We start from the raw sequence: 22,390 nt of genomic DNA on the forward strand, positions 1-22,390 counted from the left end.
AAACAGCGGCTTCTCTTTTTAAACCGAGTCTTAGGTGTTGTCCATTTAATCAATAAATACTGATTTTCAGCAGAAATGTTGATAATTTGAGGAGAGACTATCTTCTCTGAAAGAATGAAATGAGGCAAATATTAACAACTTGTACATTTGTTTAGTGAGGTAAAGCTTACAGCAACAATTTTTATCAATGTCTCTTGGGTTTTAACTATTGAGCTGATACCACAAAATAGAGTACTTCAAGTGTCAGTCCACATTTTCAAATTTGCAAGCTTTATTTAAATTTACTTACTTTCCCTTATACCACCAATGCAATTTTATACACATCTAGCTGTTTCAAATTATTTTTATCTTTTACAATGCATCCTCTTTGCTGAACTTTTCTTTTACAGGCACCTCCTTGCTTACCCAAATCGTATAAGCCTAGTTTGCTAGAAATACACAGATATAAAATACACTGATGCATCATAACAGTAATACATTTTCTATGAGATTTTATTTGCTGGTAAATCTGCATTCTATAGTGATGAAAGGGGAAGGTCCATTAACAGGTTAATTCAACAGAATGTAATGTATATTTAAAAATGGAGATGAAGCCCAAATGTACTAACTTTTTAAATATTCTTTGGAAGAAATGACAGCAGAGATAACTGCATAAGGTAAGCTTACTCCCTGTTGTTGAAATGAAGACATCCATTAGGCATTTCATTTTAATATTTCTTTTAAATTATCTTTTTAAGTTTTTGCGTATCACTTCCAGAAAGGTATTACCTGCTACACAATCTTTATGACGTAATCAACTTCTCAGTTTTGGGAGATAAAGTCCTGACTATGATCTGGATGACCAAGGTTATGTTAGAGGTTTGTGTCCAGGATGAGCTGGTCAAAGGAAGGAAAAGAAATGATGAGGCAAGGCCTGCTCATTGATGATGGGGGAGTCACATATCTAGCACACACTGAGAGTATGCAGTGGAGACCTAACACTACACAGAAACACTTGATCAAGTGTGGTAGGTGTTTCTGACAGGTTATGTCACTCAAGAAAGTGGGTGACATGCCCTCACAAAGGCATATTGCAAATTAAACCTTGAGTGTGATAGTGGACATACAGAATCATGCCCACTATTCCCAAAGCAATATGAGGATACCACTCACACTGGTCAGCTCTCACCACTTGAAGGAATGATCAGGCCATGCATCTCTCTCCTCTGAGGGACAAAAATATGCCAGCTGAGCTTTTCAGGGTCTTGATGGTCAATGAGGCCTGGCAGGAAAAAAGCCAACATTGACTTAAAATAATCATATCAAGTATTGCTGGAAATCCTTGTGCAGGTATGGGAACCTAGGGCTGTTGTATTACACTATGTTTTGTCAGCTTTACAATACCTGCTTAAAGGAAAACATTACTTTAAGCAACATTATTCACAGATTTTATTTAAATTTAGGATGAGAGTCATTTGGTCTTAAGAGTATGGGGTATTCATTATAAAAGTAGACACCTACTGTGTAGTGTCCTTTGGATAAATTTGCTTCTCCCAGTAATGTTTTCTCAATAAAATGGCATGGTTAAATACAAAATGTTTTTGAAAGAATTTCTTGTCCACTGTATCCTAATGAAAAGTGTTACAACATCTACTTCTCCAAGCCTGTTCCCAGCCTAACCTTGTAATAGGTGAGTTATCCTTGATTCATTTCTGAACCAAATTATCTTCCCAGTGATTGTGGGCATAGCTGCAAAACATAATCAGTAGTACAACAATGTATGATTTATAACTGTTCTGAGACATGATCTGGAATGTTAAATGCTATTCTGGTTTCTGGGATGTTCTATATCTTAGATTTTGCATTATATCAGTTTAGTCATGTAAGTATGAGGAACAGGGCAGATGTGTGATACATGTTTGTTTGCCACTCATTTCCTAGCACTAAATTTTGTTTGCATTTAGTTATACACAGATTCCAGGACTCCCCTGTTTTGGGGAACTCCCCTTACTCTTCTCTGAGATGCAGCAAACTTGGCATTAGACTATGTAAGGAGAAGGGGTGAGGGGGTGCATCTCTCATGTCCTGGGGTATAAATCATCAAGCCTCCCTGCAAAAAAAAAAAAAAAAAAAAAAGCGTTTTAATGTTTGCTATTTTTTTTTTTTTTAGTTTATTTCATTTAAGGTTTCACACATTTGAGCACTGAACCCTGTGCAATATTTACTCATGCAGCCCAGAACTTAACTTAGTGAGAAGTAAAAAAGAATGCAGAAACACTTCTTGCAGCCATTACTTTAAAGAACTAGGAAAATAATGCCTGATGTCAATATTTATGTAGGTATAAATGAAGGTGCTGAAATGTGACTGGAACATTGTGTAGAAAGTGATTTTATATAGGTGGGAAATTGCTTTCAACAAGCAGTAAGCTTTAAAGAATTCGCAATAGAACTACTTTCTGCAAAGAAAGAATCCCAGGAATACTCACACCAAGATATTGTGCAACCAGTTTGTGAAATGATGCAAGAAAATCAACATGCTTGTTTACTACCCAGTAACTTTTAATAAGGGATGGGTGAGGAATACCTGGAATTTTTTGCAGTTGCCCATGCCCAGTTAACTGCCAACTACATTAGCTGCTCAAGTTCTGTTTGTGTTTGGGAAGGTATTTGAGAAAGTGTGAGGATTCCCCATCATGTGAGACACTCCTATCACTTTCTTCCACGTCAGCTACAGTTTTGGTTTGGGCAGTGGCAGTTGATGGCTGATATACCTATGGCACTATGGTCCTTTCTTCACTTGCAGAAAAGAGACATTCTATCATGATTTGCAGAATAAAGACAAAAAGAGAAGGGTGCTATTACTGACGATGTTCAACTTAGGTACAAATGATATATGTACAGGAAGGTAGGTAAAAAAGCCCCACACACCCCATTGCTCCAAACGTCTTTGCTACCTCTTGTAGCAGCCAGCAACATATTCTTTTCTCTCAACTTACTCTGAAAGACAAAAGAGGCACACTAGCCATTACATACACACAGACATGGGTGATATGCAGACAGCAGTGCAAACAATATGCATGTGCAATGAAGCAGATGCCTAGGATAGTTCCCACAGCAAGGAAAACAGGTTACGTACTACATGAATGCAGAATCAAACAGAAGTTTTGGACAGTGCTCACAGGAAGAGAAAATGTCAAGCAACTATGCACAATGATGTAACAGCTTGAAATGATGGCCACAACCCAACACCTGCACATGCAAACACAAACAACCTCAGTGATGTAACAAAAGCAGTGAACAGCAACACAAAAGAAGGCACATATAGACGCGTCTATATTATCTTGTCGAAAGATGACAATATCGAATGGCATAAACATCGAAAATACCATACATCGAAACTGTACAGCCCCCCACACCCCCCGCTAATTATATATACCAACTCCGAGATCACACTACAGTGAGGAAAGAGCAAATTTTCTCATCCCCACTGTACCATGATCCTGCAGCAACACTTTCGATGTACGGCATTTATGACGTTTTAGCCGTTCGATATTTGCAACATGCGATAAGGTGAAGTAGACCCATATAGACACCCACATTTGCCAGCCTGGTTTATCCTGATATCTGTTAAGGGAAGCAAACATTCTTAAGAACCTTGTTCTGAAAAATAAGACACAGTTAAAAACAAAATGGTACGAAACACAAAACATATGGCAGGCCTTAACTATAATATTGAGCATACTCCTGCCTCTCCTCATTTTGTCACATGTAAAGATCTTTGGCAGTGGTACACAGGTCATCATACCAGTGCCTGCACTGTTTACTAGTTTCTGTGAAGTCTGTAGCCCTAGTCAGTTGCTCTGCCAGGTTATCCCAGACATCTTCCTTTCTAAACAGACCCATATAGAGTCCCAGCAGCGGTTCCCTGAAGTGGCTGTGCAAGGTATACAACATAATTTTTGACACCTTATAACACTAGACAGGAGCTCCTTATGGGACAGTAGCATCAGCAACAATAACCACAAATATACAAAAATTATACAGAAAATGGCAAGCTGTGATTCAAGTTTAAAAATGATTTTAAATTATGTCCAATGCACCTTAGTGTCACTACATTGTTTGATGCTGGTAAATACACAGCCTACATGCATGAATGGCCAAACACTGCATGGAGGTAGCATGGAGCAGGATCATCTTCCGAGAAACACAGAAATTAGAAAACATTGGTGAATTCTAGCTTAGTTAGTATATACACAGTGCAAACCAATACTTATGTTTGAATTTTCTAGACAAGATATTAACTCATTCACTCCAATGGAGCTCAGGAAGTTTGCACTGTAACTTCCAATGGGTGGAGCCTAAGCCTTTTGACAGAATCAAATTATGTCCTCATATTTCAAACAAATGTTCATATCTCTGGAACCATGGGGGTTATGAAAGAAGTCAAAATGGCAAACCATTCAGCACAAACTATTTTTACAGTGGTAGTATTCTTTAGGTTCTAGGTCTTAAACTGAATTTTATAAGTCCCAGTAAACACAGTAAATATTATGTTTGTAATATTTTGCAAACAAATTACATCTCAGCAACCACTCAAGTTACACACATACTGTCACAGCAGCATTTAATTCATCTAGCTGAGAGCTTTCATATGAGCCTAGGGAGTTTTGTCTGTGTTACATGGTTTTTGAAATATTTAGAAAAGTGTGAAATTATATCTATATAAATTAATATCATAAAAACAACAGTTAATATCTCTTTACCTGCACTAGACAGAGATCAAATATTAATGCATTTGAGTTTGCCATTGCGTTAAGCTTTAAGATGAAATCTTTTAAAATCTTGTACATAGCATCATTTTGGAATTATTGATGCAAATTTGAACAAGCAATATTTGACGCCTAGAGGCATCAGTAGGAGTTAACTGCAGATGCACCTGGAGGTGTCATTTGGATGTAATAAGTTAACCTAATTGCCAAACATATAACATGGCAGTAGCAGTAATTCAGCATTTGAATCCCTATCCAAGAGCACAGATGCAAAAGTTCTTCAGGAAAGATCACACAGGATGTAAACAGTGACCCTCTGTGTCACCAGCTTCATATATATGTTCATAGGTTCATAGGTAGGTACTAGGCTATTGGCCCTAGGGCCTATATAAGCCTAGCCAAACAGTACCCTGGCTTTTGCCACCCAAGAAAATTATTTTCCTGTGCCCCTGTCAAGCAGAGCCACAGAAGTGATCCCCAGGGTGAATTTCCTATCTCCCCTCCAATCATCAAGATTTTTCTTGAAGAGTGCTAATGAGGAGGTTTGTTTGATATAGATAGGTAGTTTGTTCCAGAGTATGGGAAGTCTCTGAGACAGGAATCTATCCATCCAGCATGTTCTGTTTATTGTGGTGACAAGGTTTAGGTCCCTAGAGCGTGTAGCTCAGAGGGATTGGGATTTCTTTACATGGAGCATGTCAAACAGCTCTGGGTTTGACATAGCTTTGTATGTTAGGCAGAGATCGCCTCTGAGTAGGCGATATGCGACAGAGTAAAGCTGGAGTTTTTTGAGACGGTCTGCGTAGGGCATCTGTTTGAGACCGGTAATCCTCTTTGTGAGGTATTTCTGTGGTCTTTCCAGTTGTTGTAGATGTCTTGTGAGGTACATACCAAAAGGGGCGTTAGTCCTTGACTGGCAATAAAGTATGGTAAACCAATGTTCCTATGATTAGCGTACTGTTCTGTACAATGGGTGATGTGTTGGATAGATTAGATAGGAAAACAAGAATTATGTTTCATGCTCTCCAAATGATTTATAAAAATCAGTGCATATCAAGATTATATATTCCCCATTCCGAAGGAGGTATGGGCCTCCTTTAAAATTGATTACATGTATAGATCTGCAATCTTGGGACTGCATACATACTTGCTGACCTCACAAGACCCAAATGTCGTGAAAGTTTTGAAACATGAGGAGAAAAAATCCAGGATGACTTCCCTGCTTAGTCTAGCAGAAGCATATCAATGTTAAGCAGGAATGGGAATCAATACAGAAGCAGATAAAAATCAGGCAGCAACTGAATGTGTCAAAAAACAAAAGAAAGAATATAAGGTGAAGGATCAGATGAGAAGGCAAGAAATGTGGAAAATGCATAAATATAGTTTCAAGTATAGAAAACTTCTGGAAAAAACTCATGTTGATCAGGACTGAATGCAGGAATGATTAAGGAGAGGCAAATTCAAACCAAAGGATGAAAGGTTAATACTGGCAGCCCAAGATAATGGGCTACACTCATTGGTTTACAAAGTCCAATGAACATGTGGGAGAAACAGACAAGTGTAGGTTTTGTAAAACAGAATTGGAAACAGCCACACACCTTGTTGCTGGGTGTGACATACTAATGGAAAACGGACTGTATATTGAAAGGCATAGTAATGTGGCAAGACTGTTACACTGGAGATTGTATAAACATTATGGTACTGAAGTACCTGAAAAACACTGGAAACATGAGCCACACAGCATTATAGAAAGGTCTACATCACATGCGATCACCCATTACCAATAGTTCAAAAGACAGGTGAGAGAAAACCAGATATAGTGGTCCATGAAAAGAAGACAAAAGTAACATTGATCATTGAAATCACTACACCCAGTGACTACAATGTCTTGCATACAGAGAGAGACACACCCCAGGATTCAGCAAGCTCTGCACTGCATGCAGGAATAGTGCAGGAACTGCTGCAGGCAATATGGCTGCTGTGCGAGCTAGGAATAAGCTCCTGGGATGTTCACATCTAACTTCTCTAGTGCACACTGCAGTGCATTTTTTTTTCATCTTACCTTTAAGCATCCCTGTGACTAGCACTTTCTCTAATACCTGCTGGAAAGCACTAGGAAGCCTTAAATTGATACAAGCACTCAATTCTCCTTGTTAATAAGGAGAAATTAATAGTAGGCACTGAACAGCCTATAATTGCAAAGTACCTTACTAAGGTAAGGGAAAACAACTTCTGTACTTTACAAAAAAAAAAAAAAAAAAGCACCAAACCAAGCATGTCCAAGGGTCAGCTTCCAGCGACTTCTCCTGTCCACCTGGTGAATCTGGGCATACTGGGGCAATGCAGCAAGTGCCTCATGTACACAGACAACCCTCTCCTCCTACCACCCAACACTACAACCTGTGAGAGAAGCACTTACATAGCCAAAATGGAAGCAAAGCTCTCTCCACCCAAGATTGTGCTAGACAGTCAAGAGGAGAAGGTTAACACCCAAACTACACCTCAAGCAACACATAGCCCTTCTAAACCCACACCACTAACACCCACATATAGCAACACTAAATCCACATATGCAGAGGCCCTTAACTGTAACCTGCCCAAGCAACAAGGACCTCTGAAGCTGAAACAAACATCAATCACAACCAAAGTGTCACATAGTTCACAACACCAGTGTGCCACCCAGTAACAGCCCCTAAGGCAAGACAATGTACTTAACACTTTAGTCATATGTGACTCTATAGTCCAGCACACTGATGTCCCTCTCACCAGGTTGAACAAGGAGAAAATTACAGCCAGCTGCCTGTCGGATCCACCACACAACGCATGCACTCAAGTCACACCACAACAAGTACAAATATGACTCTATCATTGTCCATGTTGGAGTGAATGACTTGAGACGTACCTCCCTGGACTACATGAAAAGAGACATGGAAGAGCTCTCGGATCATGTGGCCCAGGCAGGTATGACCCTAGCCCTGAGTAGCATCCTGCCTTCACCCAGAATGATACTACAATATAAGGACAAAATGATTGACTTCAACAATTGGCTAAGCTCCTGGTGTCATTCAAAGGGGATCCAGTATCTGTCTGCCTGGGAGGACATGATTGACAGACCACGAAGCTTTGCCAGAGATGGTCTGCACCTGTCGACCCTGGGATTCAGGTTACTGGCTAAAGCTCTTGCCACCCCTATAGTGCCTTTTTTAGGAAAAGTTCAAAGGACAAAACCACCTCCGTAACAGGTACAAGCATGCAAAATCTGAAGGTAATGCTACTCAATGCTAGAAGTCTAAACCTCAAAATGCACTCTCTCAAGGCACTCCTAAAAATGGAGAACATCGATATCTGTGCAGTAACTGAGACCTGGTTCAAGGCTCCAGAGAGCACCCCTGCAATACCAGGCTACAACTCTTACCACACTTTTCAGCCAACAAAGCAGGACCAAAACACTAAAGGTGGAGGAGTGTCAATATTCACCAAGGATATTCACACCACCAGGCTAGTTGCCCAACACAATGCGGCTGAAATTCTCCAGGTGCAACTAACACTAGGTAAGACTGCAATCCAAATTGTAGCTTGCTACAGATCCCCCACCATACCCCAAGATTCTCACTACACCTTTCTAAACATACTGGAAAATATTAAGATAGAACCAAACACCCTAATACTGGGTGATTTTAACTACCAAGCCATTAACTGGGAAAACTACTCATGTACCAACACCTTTGCCCAACGTTTCTTGGAATTCATAAATTCCAATGCCCTGGATCAACTAATCCATAGTCCTACCAGGGGCTCCAATATCCTAGACCTGGTCATTACCAACATGGGAAATCGATGCTCCACACCTATGGTCACCCCCTCGTTAGTCAGGTCTGACCATAAGCTAATCACCCTTAACATCCACATCCCACCCCCACCCCCCAGTAAGGAAACCTCCATAAAAAAAGTACAGTTTTGTACCTACCATAAATGTAGATGTCCGATAGGAATGCATCTGCAGTCCTTACAAATGGGTAGTCCTGTCGTCAGGCAGCCTTCGGTCGGCCGGATTCCAAAGTCTGGGTCTGGCTGGTGTCGCACTTCACCCGACGTCATCGCTGCAGTTTTGCGGGTATAAAGGCATCAGCCGACGCCATTTTCCTCAGTGTTTCTTGCCCCAGATGTCAGGTGCCCTCTTGGATGGCTAAATTTGGATAAATGCCAATGTTTCCAAATAGTAGAGAGCAAACACATAAAATAAGCATGTATGTACATATATACAAACAAATACACCATAATAGATCCCCAAGCTAGCTGAAGGATGGCAAATAGTACCACAGAGGGAAGGTGGGTGGGTAATCCTGACTGCAGATGCATTCCTATCGGACATCTACATTTATGGTAGGTACAAAACTGTACTATGTCCTTCAAGGATGCATCTGCAGTCCTTACAAATGGGTAGAATACCATAGCTAAACTAGGGAGGAGGAAAAAGGAGATTATGGTGTAGTTAGGATCCCTTGCAAAACAGCAGTGGCAAAACCTGATCTAGAGTATAAAGGTAAATTGTAATGCTTGGCAAATGTATGCACGGAGGTCCAAGTAGCAGCCTCTATAATGTCCTTGGTAGCCAAGAAAGCTGTGGTAGTGGCTGTAGCCCTTGTGGAGTGAGGCCTGATGTTCTCTGGAGTTTTCTTTCCATGGTAGGAGTAACAAAATCTAATGCAATTTCCTATCCATTTGGAGATTGTCTGTTTTGAAATTGGTTTTCCTTCCTTTCCTGTTGCATATGCTACCAGAAGCTGGTCAGTTTTTCTATTGGACTTGGTCCTGTCCAGGTAGTAGCGTAATTGTCTATGTACATCCAAGGTATGCACAAGTCTTTCTCCCCTGTTCTGTGGGTTGGGGAAGAATGTAGGTAGGTGGATAGCCTGATTTAAAGACACTCTGGATACCACCTTAGGCATAAATGTAGGATTTGTTCTCATGGACACTCTATCTTGATGGAAGATCAGGAAGGGTTGCACTGCCATTAATGCCTGTAGTTCAGAGACCCTTCTTGCTGAGGTGATTGCCAGCAGGAAAGCAGTCTTCCAGGATAAGTATTGTAATTCTGCTGTTGCTGCTGCAATTTTCTAGCACAAAGTTCAAGTCCCATGCTGGCAATGGTGGTTTCCTGGGAGGTTTTACATTTTTAATTCCTCTCAGAAACTGTCTGAGCAGAGGATGAGAAAAGACAGGAGGATCCAAGCTGTATTCTGCTGAAATAGCTGATGCATGTATCTTGATGGAAGAATAGGACAGGCCTGTATGGAAGAGCTCTGCCAAGTACTCCAGGATGTTGGCTATGTTTATCAGTGCCACATCTTCTCCCTTTGCAGTACTCCAAATGAGATATCTTTTCCATTTTGCTGCATAATTCTTTCTTGTTGAAGGTCTACGAGCCTCAAGGATTATGTCTTTAACCCTTTGGGATAAATTTGGGTTAATTGCTCTTATGTAATGTTCCAGGCAGTTAGCTGCAGAGTTTTCAGGTTTGGATGCAGGATGTTGTAGTTGTTCTGTGTTAACAGTAATGGGATCAGGGTAGTGTCCATATTTGTTCCCGAGACATGCTCCTCAGCAATGGGTACCAATGTTGTCTTGGCCAGTCTGGAGCTATCAGAATGATCCTTGGACATTCCTCTTTGATCTTCAAAAGCACCTTGTGCATCAAAGGAAGTGGTGGGAATGCGTATGCTGTCAGGTTTTTCCAACTGAAAGATAGGGAGTCCACCTTCCAAGCAAGTGGGTGGTACGTCCTTGTGCAGAATTTCTTTAGCTGGTGATTGAGTGGGGATGCAAATAAGTCTATTTGTGGTAATCCCCATTCTCTTGTGATGGTTTTGAAGATGTCCGGATGCAGCATCCATTCGTGGGCATCTGTGGTAGTTCTGCTCAATATGTCTGCTAGAATGTTTTGTACAAAAATTGCTTGTAACTGAATGTTGTAGCTCAGAGCCACATCCCATATGTCCAGTGCCAGCCGGCATAGAGGATATGAATGTGTGCCTCCCTGTTTGTTGATGTACCACATAACTGTGGTGTTGTCTGTCCTTATCATCAACTGACCTTCTTGGAGAAATGGTCTGAATGACTGGATTGCCAATTTTACTGCCAGCATTTCCTTTAGATTTATGTGCAGGCGCAGCTGGTCTTGAGTCCATAAGCCTTGTATGCACTTGCCCAGCATGTGTGCCCCAACCAAGGTCTGAGGCATCTGTCGTGATGGTTTGGCTTGGTTGACTGTTGCAGAAGGGCAATCCTGTGTTTGATTGACAGGCCTGAGCCCACCATAGGAACTCTTGCTTCAGGCATGGGATTATTGGAATTTTGGTTTCTAGGCTGTGCTTGTGTTGGGACCACAAATTCTTTAGGTACCACTGTAGCTTTCTCATATGCAGTCTGGCATGAGGGACCAGAATTATGCAGGATGCCATGAAGCCTAGGGCTTGTAGTACTTTTCTTGCAGTTAGATGGTTCTGCTTTGTTAATGCCAAGAAGTAGAGAGGTAGTTGCTCTTTCTTTCTGCAGTTAGGAATGCCATTTGTTTTGATGTGTCCAGCTCTGCACCTAGAAAGGTTATTCTTTGGGATGGCATCAGCCTTGACTTTTTTATATTGACTGTATATCCCAGGGCTTGCAGCAGGTAAATGACTCTTTGTAAGTCTTCTGTTAGCTTGCTTTTGTTATCCGCTTGTATCAGGCAGTCGTCCAGGTAGGGATAAATTTGGATCCCCTGAAGTCTGCAATGAGCAATTACTGATGCCAGGCATTTCGTGAACACTCTGGGCGCAGTAGATAAACCAAAGGGCAATGCTGAGAATTGATAATGCTCTGATCCTGCAAGAAATCTGAGGTATCTTCTGCAAATTGGTCGTATGGGGACGTGCAGGTATGCCTCCTTGAGATCTAGAGTTACCAGCCAAGACTCCTTGCCCAGCATGGGAAGAAGCTGCTGTAGGGTCAGCATTTTGAATTTTGGAACAATGATGAATGTGTTTAAAGCGGACAGGTCGAGAATAGGCCTCCATTTACTCTCTTTTCTTGGTACCAGGAAGAGTCTGGAGTAAAATCCCTTTCCTTGCTCCATAGATGGTACCTTTTCCACAGCTCTCATTCTTAATAGTTGAGATATTTGCTTTAGAGCTTCTGCCCTTTGAGTAGGTGGTAGGTTTGGCATTCCTCTCTTTCCTGGTAGAGTATGGAAATGGAACCTGTAACCTTGGTCTATAGTTTGCAAAATCCATTTTTCCCTTGTGATGCAATGCCAGTTCTTTGAAAATAAGGCTAGCTTTCCGCCTAAGGGTGCTTCCAGTTGTTCCTGCCACAGCCAAGTCACTGTGATTGTGTTGTTGTAGTGGTGGTGGCTGCGCGCGCCTCGCTGGTTGTTAACTTGCCACTGGCGTCCCCTGTAGGCACCCCTGGATTGGTTTCTGCCTCTTGAATGCCTATTCCTGCCTCTCTGTGTCTTAGAGGGAAAGGACCAATTCTTGGAGGGCCAGTTCCTGCTAAACCTCGGAGGTTGAACCTATAAGAAATCTTTCACTGTTTGTACAGATTTCGCCTTCTCTTCCATCTTTTTTAGTACCTGCTGTGCAGGGGAACCAAATAAATTGACCTTGTCCATGGGTGCATCCAAAAGCTTTGATTTGACATGGTCTGGTAATGCCTGCTCTTTCAACCATGCATGTCTCCTGATAACTGTACCAGTCATGGCTGATCTAAAGGAAGCCTCCAGTGCATCATAGCCACATTTTAAAGAATGGTTACTAACCTGCTGTATGTTATGTACCATTTCCTGAACATATTTTTATCTAAAGATTCTTCAGAGGACAGCTTTTAGTTAACTGGTCAAGCATAAACTCTTGATATTGAATCATATGAAATTGGCAGTTCAAAGCCCTAGCTGACAAAGTAGCAGAGGTGTAAACTTTACCCCATCTCTCTAAGGACCTGGATTCCCTTTCAGAGGGAGGGGTTTTAGTAGATGTAGTTGCTACAGCTGTAGGGCCCTGGGAGATAGTCTCTGGGTCTGCAAAAGGAGCCTTGTATAAATGGTGATGAGTGTCTGGGACCCTGTAGAACCTATCGGGCTTAGCAGGGCCGGAGGTAATGAATCAGGAGCAGTGCAAGCATCATTAAATGCATCATCTACAACAGAAAGAACTGGAGGTATAGCTAAAGGCCTATGTTGTGGCAAATGTAGAAAGGTTCTAAGCCTTTTCTGGAGTCTGAGAAATCTTGGCCCTGCCACTGAAATTGTTCCCTCATAGCATGCAAGGTTTCCCCAAAGGAAAATTCCTCAGGTGGAGAGGCTGAAGGAATGGACTCTTCAGCATCAGAGTCTAATAAGGAGCCTCAGGAGGGTCTGTATGTTCTGAGTCATCAGAGGAATCATCTGTGGATACTGGCTCAGGGGCTCTGCTCTAGGCCTCTTCTCTGGAGGTGGATGAGAGGTCCTGTCTGGATGAGGCTGGGATCCAAATAAAGAAATGAGATCCTCAGCCAAAGAAAGCATATGGAAACTGGTGCTGGGCCTGTGAGGGGTTTGGCAGGCACCGTTTTGAAGCTTTGGCTGCTTTAGCCCTGGCAAAGGCCTTAATAGACATGGCTGCAGGAGGCCTAGCAGCTCCACGCAGGGGTTGAAATATCCAAGGGAATAGTGTCTGATAATTCCTGAGAAACCGCAACAGAAGGTTGAGTCGATTTGCCCGATTCTACCAGGTTAGAAGAGGCCAGAAGGCATGGTTTTGGCTGAAGAAAGAACCGCTTGCTCGGTTTCAGCGAAACCGAGACACGCTTAACCGTTTCGGTAAAACCGACGGGGACCCACAGTGTCGGTCCTTTTCGCTTTTTGGTAATTTGTAGTCGGAGGATCCGACGGCATAATATAGGCAAAATCAGAGCGAAAAACTGCTCAGCAAGTTAAAGAAGCACAGGCTAGACAAGCTGCTACGCCGTGTCTGGGCCTAAACAAGGTAAGCAGTAGGAAATCTTTATGAGGTATTTGTTTCCCACAAGTTAAACAGTTATTCACTTTTTCTGACATCGGCTGAGGCAAGAAAGAGTCCCCAACGGGTACTTAGCTTTAGAAGTCTTGTAGTAATCTCTGGATCTGACCGACCGGCACTTGCGAACAGCTTCTGCTTCGCCACGCCGCAAGAAAGACTGATGCCTTTATACCCGAAAACTGCAGCGATGACGCCGGGTGAAGTGCGACACCAGCCAGACCCAGACTTTGAAAACTGCCGATCAAGGGCTGCCTGACGACAGGACTACCCATTTGTAAGGACTGCAGATGCATCCTTGAAGGACATCTTCTCCAAAGCCAACTTCATGCTACTCAAGTCAGAAGTGACAAACTTCATGACACCCATGCAGACGAGAACTGAAAGTTTAACTGCTGAATCCTACACTAAGGCACTGTACGAGCACATCCACTCATGCATGAATCGTGCCATCCCAAATAGAACCAAGATGCTCTCATCCAAAAAAAGGAAGCCAATCTGGTGGTCCCCTGCCATAAACAAACTTTACAACAAAAGAAAGAAACTGCTGCAGAAAAGAAGAAAATCCCAGGATGCAAAAAACTTCCTTACCAGCTCAGTAAGAAACTGAGATCCCTCATAAAATCCTCCAAAGCAAGTTACAAAAATAAAATTGCCAAAGATTCCAAAGACAACCACAAGGCATTCTATAACTATGTCAAGAATCTAAATGGCAAGGATCGATTCAGTGCCAACTTCACCCCCCTCTCACCCACTAAACGGCCCATCTCAATACCGGAAGATTGCCAAATTCTGGTAATAATGGCCACACAGGTAAAAAACACACTCTCCAAAGCTAAGAATACAGCATCCATGGGATCAGATGACATCCTGGGCTGTGTACTACATGAACTACAATATGAACTGGCACCTCACCTAAGTGTCATGTTTAATCATAGCCTCACCTCAGGTTTCATGCCCACTGAGTGGCACAGAGCTACAGTTATCCCACTCCACAAGGGCGGATCCACCTTGGATCCTGGAAACTACCATCCCATCAGTCTGACAAGTCTTATCTGCAAGGCCATGAAGTGTATTATCATGGAACTTATAAACAAAGACATTGGCAACCTTCAAACACTGGACCCCACCCAGTTTGGGTTCGTGAAGGGCTGATCTTGTCTCCTGAACCTGATTGACTTCTTCGAATCAGTATCCAGAGCCATGGACAAGGGTAAGGTGGTCCACACAGCCTATCTAGACCTTGTCAAGGCCTTTGACACCATCCCCCACTCTGGAATCATAAATAAACATACTAAGCTGGGCATTAATCCCTACGTCACCCAATGGGTTGCTAACTGGCTTACTGATAGAACCCACACTGTAAAAGTAGCTGACTCCAAATCCAGCTCCAGACAAGTGACAAGTGGAGTACCTCAGGGTTCATTCCTGGGACCGCTCTTGTTTGGCATCTACTTCTCTGAAGTACAGGCCAACACTAAGGGACTCTGGATAACAAAGTTCGCAGATGACTGCAAACTGGGAGCCATTATTGAATCCCCAAATGATGTGGATACTCTACAAAAGGACCTTACAGAAACAGATGCTTGGTGCCAGAGCCATGGGCTCAGGCTCAATGCCAAGAAATGTATAGTTATCCCCTTTGGGAAAAAACATGTATCCGTGAATTACCATATAGGTAGCAGTACACTAAACACAGAAAGTGTGATAAGAGACTTAGGGACACAGGTGGACAGTGGTCTCACCTTCGATAACCACATCGCCACAACAGTCAGGAAATCCTTCTATGTGGCACACCTCATCACTAAGGGATTTTCATCCAGAAAAAAGGAGGTCATTGTCCCACTGTACTCATCCCTCATTAGTCCCATTATAGAATACAATGCCCTGTTTGGTATGTACCTCTCAAGACATCTGCAACAACTGGAAAGGCCGCAGAAATACCTCACTAAAAGAATCACAGGCCTAAAGCAGATGCCCTACGCTGACCGTCTTAAAAAACTCCAGCTATATTCTGTCGCATATCGTCTACTTAGAGGCGATCTCTGCTTAACATACAAGGCCATGTCAAACCCAGAGCTGTTGGACATGCTACATTTAAAGAAATCCCAATCCCTCAGATCCATATGCTCCAGGGATCTAAACCTTGTCATCACAATAAACAAAACATGCTGGAGGGATAGGTTCCTGACCCAGAGACTCCCCAGACTCTGGAAAAGATTGCCCATACATGTCAAGCAGAGTGTCTCTTTGCCCCTCTTCAAAAGGAACCTTGATGATTGGATGGGAGAAAGGAAATTCACCCCGTGGATCACATCAGTCGCCCTGCTAGACAGGGGTCCAGGGAAGTAAATAGTGTGAGAAGAAATAGCCAGAGAATTGTTATGGCTAGGCTTGTATAGGCCCTAGGGCTGATAGCCTAGTACCAACCTATGAACCTATGAACCTATGTACATGAGCGCTCCTGCACTATTCCTGCACAGACACAGCCCCTGTATGCTAATTACCTGATTTCCTGGTGAAAAACATGCAAATGAGGTGAATTAATGATCCAGGGAGCAGGCAGACATCCATGCAGGAATAGTGTAGACTGCAGAAATGTATTCAGCCAGTAGATGAATACATTTCTGCAAACTACAAAATGGAGGCATGACAGCTCATATGAATGCATGTATTAGAAGGGTTAGGCATGTCAAAGGCCAAATATATGGCCATAGGCATGAAAAATAATTTCAAAATGATAAAATTAACTTTATTTTTGTTGGCCGTTTTCAGACGTTTAAGAGCAGGGCAGTGATGTGCAAATGGGATCAGCCCAAAAATAATAAAAAAAGCTGGAAATAAGCTTTTAAACCAAAATCATAATTTTGCCATAATAGTCAATGGCATGCATAACACAACAAGACCATGGAATAGTGGTTGCTAAGGGGGAAGGCTGAGTGTAGGTTTTGTAACCAAGCATTAGCAGTCAATCCTATGCAAATGAGGGCAATGATACTGAATCACATATTTCCCCTCAGTGCTAGCTTGCACCCGACTATGTAAGCCTAAGAGCTAGATGACTTCATAAGGGGGTGTGTCATGCATGCTGTAAGCTTATTGGAGCTCTGTGGCCCATGTTTGCCTTTAGCTAAGCACAGCTAAAGAATGGGGTCTGTCTGGACCTGCCTGGCAATCTTTACATTGCCTAAATGGGCGTGCGTGCCAAGCACTGGGTTTTAAACAAAAAAAAAACAGGAAATAGCTCTGTTCATATCTGAGCACTGGGTTTGCACAGCACACCTCGGGGCTTAAACAGGAAGGCAATGAGAAGGGAAAACAGCAGTAGGAAAGTAATCAAGGAGAACCAGAACAGCTGGCAGGTGAAATGTATCAGAACGAGCCAATTACAAAGGCAGCAGCCCAGGCCAGCCCAGCATACTACTATAAACTGTGCAAACACTTTTCCCTCTGTTTTTTCCCACAAACTCTACATCACCGGTGTACACAAATGGGGAAATTTTACCTAACGAAAGCAACAAAATGGTAGGGGTTGCTTTCGCTCTCATAAATCAACATGTGGAAGAGGCTGAGGGTGGTGAGAATGACAATGCTGATGACCAACCCACAATGAGGAGAAGGAGAAGAGTGTACAGACCCAGGGTAACCTAACAGGGGCTACATGAGCTGGAGATAGTGGAGGGCTATAGGTTGGACAAGGACCTCCTACAGCAAATTATTGAGCTGCGCTGGCCATGCCTCACACACAGAACCAGCAGAGGGGAACCCATCCCAATGGATACCAAGGTATGTGTAGGCTTAAGAATACTAGCCACAGGTACATTCCAAAGGCCAACTGGGGATATCATTGGGGATCTCACAGGCATCAGCATCCAAAGTACTCCACCAGTTCCTGGATGCCATGTCAGCACATGCCGGTGAGCACATATATTTTCACAACACCTGTGAGGCGTTGACCAGCACTATGCATCTCTTCCACCAAAGGCCAGCAAAGGCACAGAGTCACTCAGAGGAGGAACAACCTGAGCCTGCCCCTGTAGGCAGAAGGCGGCGTGCTCTGTATGCCCAGGCTTTGGCAAAGAGGCAATGCATAGCACATACACTGACACGGTAGGAACCCAGGGAATGACACCTCTCTCTCTGACTCGCACATACAGTAAAAGGGATGCCAAACATGACACTACCTGTACTTAACCATGTATAGGGAGTGTATTATGTAAATCCGACATAGTCAGCCCTCCAGCACCATCCGCCATACTAGCACAGACACAAGGTAAGTCACCTCAGAATTCCCTGAGGTAGTGGGTGCTATAGACTGCACATGCATACACATCAAAGCACCAACCGCTGAGCGGGGTAGGGTCTACACAAACTGCAAGGGCTTCTCCTCCATCAACTGCCAGTTTGCATCCGATTCCCAGGGCATTATAATGAATGTGTGTGCTGGCAGCTCTGGAACCTATCACGACTCCCACATCTGGCATATTACACAGCTGTACCAGAGATTTGCCAATGGGGACATCCCATATGGCCACCTAGTGGGGGATGCTGGTTATGCATTGGAGCCATGGCTGATGACACCCATCAGAAATGCACACACATCGAACAAGAACTCCATAATGAGGCACTTGCACAGACCAGAATCATAATAGAGCCAGTGTTTGGGATGCTCAAGTCACGGTTCTGGTGCCTGGACATATCGGTGGAGCCTTGCAGTATTCTCCAGCTACATGTACCCAAATTGTCATTGTATGTGCCATGCTACACAATATGATCCTATGGAAACAGCTGCAGCAGGAACAGCATGAGACAGGGCCACACAGCCCCCCCATCATTGCCAAGGCCAGCACAGGCCCAGAGTCACTCAGAGGAGGAACAACCTGAGCCTGCCCCTGTAGGCAGAAGGAGGCGTGCCCTGTATGCCCAGGCTTTGGCAAAGAGGCAATGCATAGCACATACACTGACATGGTAGGAACCCAGGGAATGACACCTCTCTCTCTCTGACTCGCACATACAGTAAAAGGGATGCCAAACATGACACTACCTGTACTTAACCATGTATAGGGAGTGTATTATGTGCATCCGACATAGTCAGCCCTCCAGCACCATCCGCCATACTAGCACAGACACAAGATAAGTCACTCTCACTATCAATTGCTGAATGGAGTAGTATGTTCTGCTACTTGCATTTACGGTACGGATGTGAGCATGCAAGGGAATTGGGTGACTGAATGGGATGGCAGCAGATAGTAGACACCTATATGGGCAGCATGAAATCCATAACAAATACTGGTGTCAACATAGTAGGCAGTACTAGACAAGGTGACAAATCCCACTGCAGGACGTGGTGGGCCAAATGTGTGTCCGTATAACGTTACGTGATTTTAAAACACCTAGGGTTCTGTTACTATTCATTCAACGCTAAAGATAGTATAATGTTTGGTGTAATGTTTTGAAAGCATTCTTCTTCGTTTGTAATAGGATTGTATATTTTTGCAATAGCGAGACATGATTTTAAAATATTTAGGGTCCCGCTTTACTTAGTTAAACGCTAATAATAGTATAAATATTTAGCGTGATGTTCTAGCTCAAAACATCTTTACTAGTATGTTTTAGAATTAAGATGTATTTTGGTATATTTGAAAATATTGAAAATATTCTATTTATTTTTGTTATTGAGGAATTATTTATTCTGTACTTGTTTATATTGCACAGGAATTACCTCGAGCGATGCATTTTTGTTTACTTATTTCATGAAATTAACAATTTTAATATCATTTAAAATGATACCTTTAAGGTTTCCAAGGTATCCGATTAGTAGCAAATGCCTTTTAACACCATTGGTTAATTTTTAAATGATAATCTTATATAAATTAATTGTTTATTTTTTTCTTGCTGTTTGTCTGATGAAGGCGGGACATTTCATTCCGCCGAAAGCGCTTACTCTTTATTTGGTGTAATAAATACATGTTTGGATTTTAGAAGTTCTGCTCTTATCGTGTTCCAGTTTCGCTTTTTCATTAGTTTTAAGTGCTTTGTGGTTCGAGCTTGTGTTGTCGTGTGTCCATAGGACACACACATGCACGTCAGTGAGGCTCACATACCCAACAACAGTCTCAGCCAGCAGGACAGGTGTAAATGACCACGAAGAAAGGCTGTACTAAGGCCTCCAATTGATGGCAATGGAGAACAACCCCCCTCCAGACCTACACAGACAGACTGCAACAGGTCAGGCATGTTAATTCTGAAAGGTAAGAAGTCTGAAACTGAAATGTAGGTCAATAAAACCTAATATCTGTACTACACTGATACGTCTCTAGTCTGCATGATAGGTCAGGATACAGAATGAAATGGAAGCCAGCAGAGTACCTGAAATACCAGTACGGTCATAGCAAATGTTTACAGTTGACAGGTGTGGCCCCCCCAATCCTATGCAGAAATGTAGTTACATGTATGTGTGGGCATAATAACAGTGGAGCACAGATTACCTGAGCTGGCCAAATTAGCAGGATAGACTGTTGCACGTGTACAATATGCAGGGATCTGTGTGTTAGGTTGTTGTGTGTTGTATATTCTGTGAAAGAGATCAGCATGTAGGCATGAAGGGTTGTGTCCTGGTGGCCAATGGCCAGTACTGTTGATGACAGGACCAAGTTCTAACAACTGCAGTGCCAAGCACAATGCATCGCAGCAAGACCCAATCCAGCAGTAATCCATACTAATTGTTCAGATGAAATATCTGTCACCATCTTAAAGATGGACATGGCATAAATGTGGGCCCAGACATACACACAGTACACAGGTGGAAGTACCCTAGACAGAGAGTGTATAAAATGTTACTGTCAAATGGACACAACTTTGGAACTGTACATACAGGTTAGCAGCACATTAGTTGTCCGTGTAGTATAGAATACTGATGTAGTCTGGCCAAACACTGGCAGACCACAAAAGGCACACTTATGAAGTACTGAGAAAACGCTGATGTCACTGCACAAGCCAGCAGAAGGGGAATGCCCCACGTATATCTGTAAGTCAGCTGCAAGTAGCTTCCATAGCACACATGCACTCAGCTCACCCCACCATCAGCCACAGGTACCTCACATGTCTTATCCCTGCTGTTGGGAATGAGTACAATATGACCCCCACATCTGTATAGGAATACCCACAGAATGCAGCATGCTGAAGAGGTGTCCCATGCAGGTGTGCCCCTAGCTGTAAGAAGCATCCTGTCAGCATCCACACCAATGGATTAATAAGGACAGAAACTATTGCTATTAACACCTTGTACACCCACCCTGTCACCCCAGGGGAATACAGTGGCTTACAGCCTGGGACTGTAGGAGTGACAGAATGCACTGGCCTGCTACAGATGGCCTGCATCACTACCAAATGTCCTACAGTCCTCTGTCAAAGGCCTGTGTCCCACCTGTACTGCCAATGTATGTTATCTCATGGAGTCCCAAATAATGACATAACACAGTCCACAGAACACAAATGCAAGGCCATGTCGACAAATCCCAGCATGTCCACCATGTCCTACTGCATGAACTGTGGACCAACCCCTAAATACTGTTGGGATGAAGTGATAACTTTAGGGATACTTAGCAGATATCACTTGCATAATGTTAGGAAGAGGATTGAATAGGGGGGTAGAAGCATGGACATCATGGAGTGTGTGACGTCTGAAACTGTGATGTGTGCCCATACTATCCATGCCTGCAAACACAGGAATGGGTGGCTACAAACCAGCTCATAAACCACAATGTGAAGGGGTAATGCCAAGATATAGGAGCCCTGCCTCTGGGTAACCTGTATGAATCTTTACAACTGAGAGGTATGGCCACAACAGGATATGGCCATTCTGTCACGTCGATAGATGTACAAGCATGGGATCCTCAGCAACCACAGCACCAAGTTGCTGGACCATTTACACAGACCCATCAGCAAGTGTCTGCAGCTTCCCCTCCAGAATGGCATGACTGTGCAAGAATATGTAAGCTGCAGACCACAATACTGGACACAGCTTCATTCATCTTGTATTCCCCAGGAAATTACTGCGAGCAAATAAGTATATCTGTCAGTAGTTGATGACATAATACATAGGTTCATAGGTAGGTACTAGGCTATCAGCCAAGGGCCTAAGTATCACAGTGTAAAATAGTGCATATGTCTGAATATCTCTGCTAACACCAAAACCATGTAGCAGAAGCAGCACAGACACAATTAGTTAGAGTATCCCACTATTGTTTGCCCATTGTGATCCCATATTGTCAACCTATCTACAGATTTCCTGCAGAAACAGGTTGCTAGCTGTAGGTGTAGAACACAAATGCCTGCACTGGAGTACAACCTACCTGGAATGGATTCACACATTCAATACAGAAGGTCATACTGGGCATGCTCCCACACTTAGAGAAACGAAGCCCATGTCTGACAACAAAACACAGAAGGGTCATACTGGGCATGCTCACACAGAAATTTAGCCCATGTCTGGCGACAACAGTGAACTATACATATCTGTCAGTCGCAGATGTCTGTGCACACACCCCACATTGCACAACAGTCATGCTTTGCACACACATCGGATAGGAATACACACATTCTGTCAAT

At 43.0% G+C, this 22,390-nt stretch overlaps 1 protein-coding gene across 2 annotated transcripts in view; it reads right to left on the reverse strand.

Annotated features, from left to right (window-relative positions):
• LOC122802724 (interleukin-5 receptor subunit alpha-like) overlaps window positions 1-22,390 on the reverse strand; it is an 869,500-nt gene that overhangs the window by 236,303 nt on the left and 610,807 nt on the right. For both annotated transcript variants that reach the window (XM_044072485.1, XM_044072486.1), the window contains one exon: window positions 1-106. This exon is cut by the window's left edge and continues 46 nt beyond it. In XM_044072485.1, coding sequence (XP_043928420.1) covers window positions 1-106 — 106 coding nt within the window. The remainder of the gene's footprint in view (window positions 107-22,390) is intronic.

Source organism: Protopterus annectens, chromosome 5.part0, assembly GCF_019279795.1.
Source record: "Protopterus annectens isolate FY-2018-M chromosome 5.part0, PAN1.0, whole genome shotgun sequence".
NCBI classification, from domain to species: Eukaryota; Metazoa; Chordata; order Ceratodontiformes; family Protopteridae; genus Protopterus; species Protopterus annectens.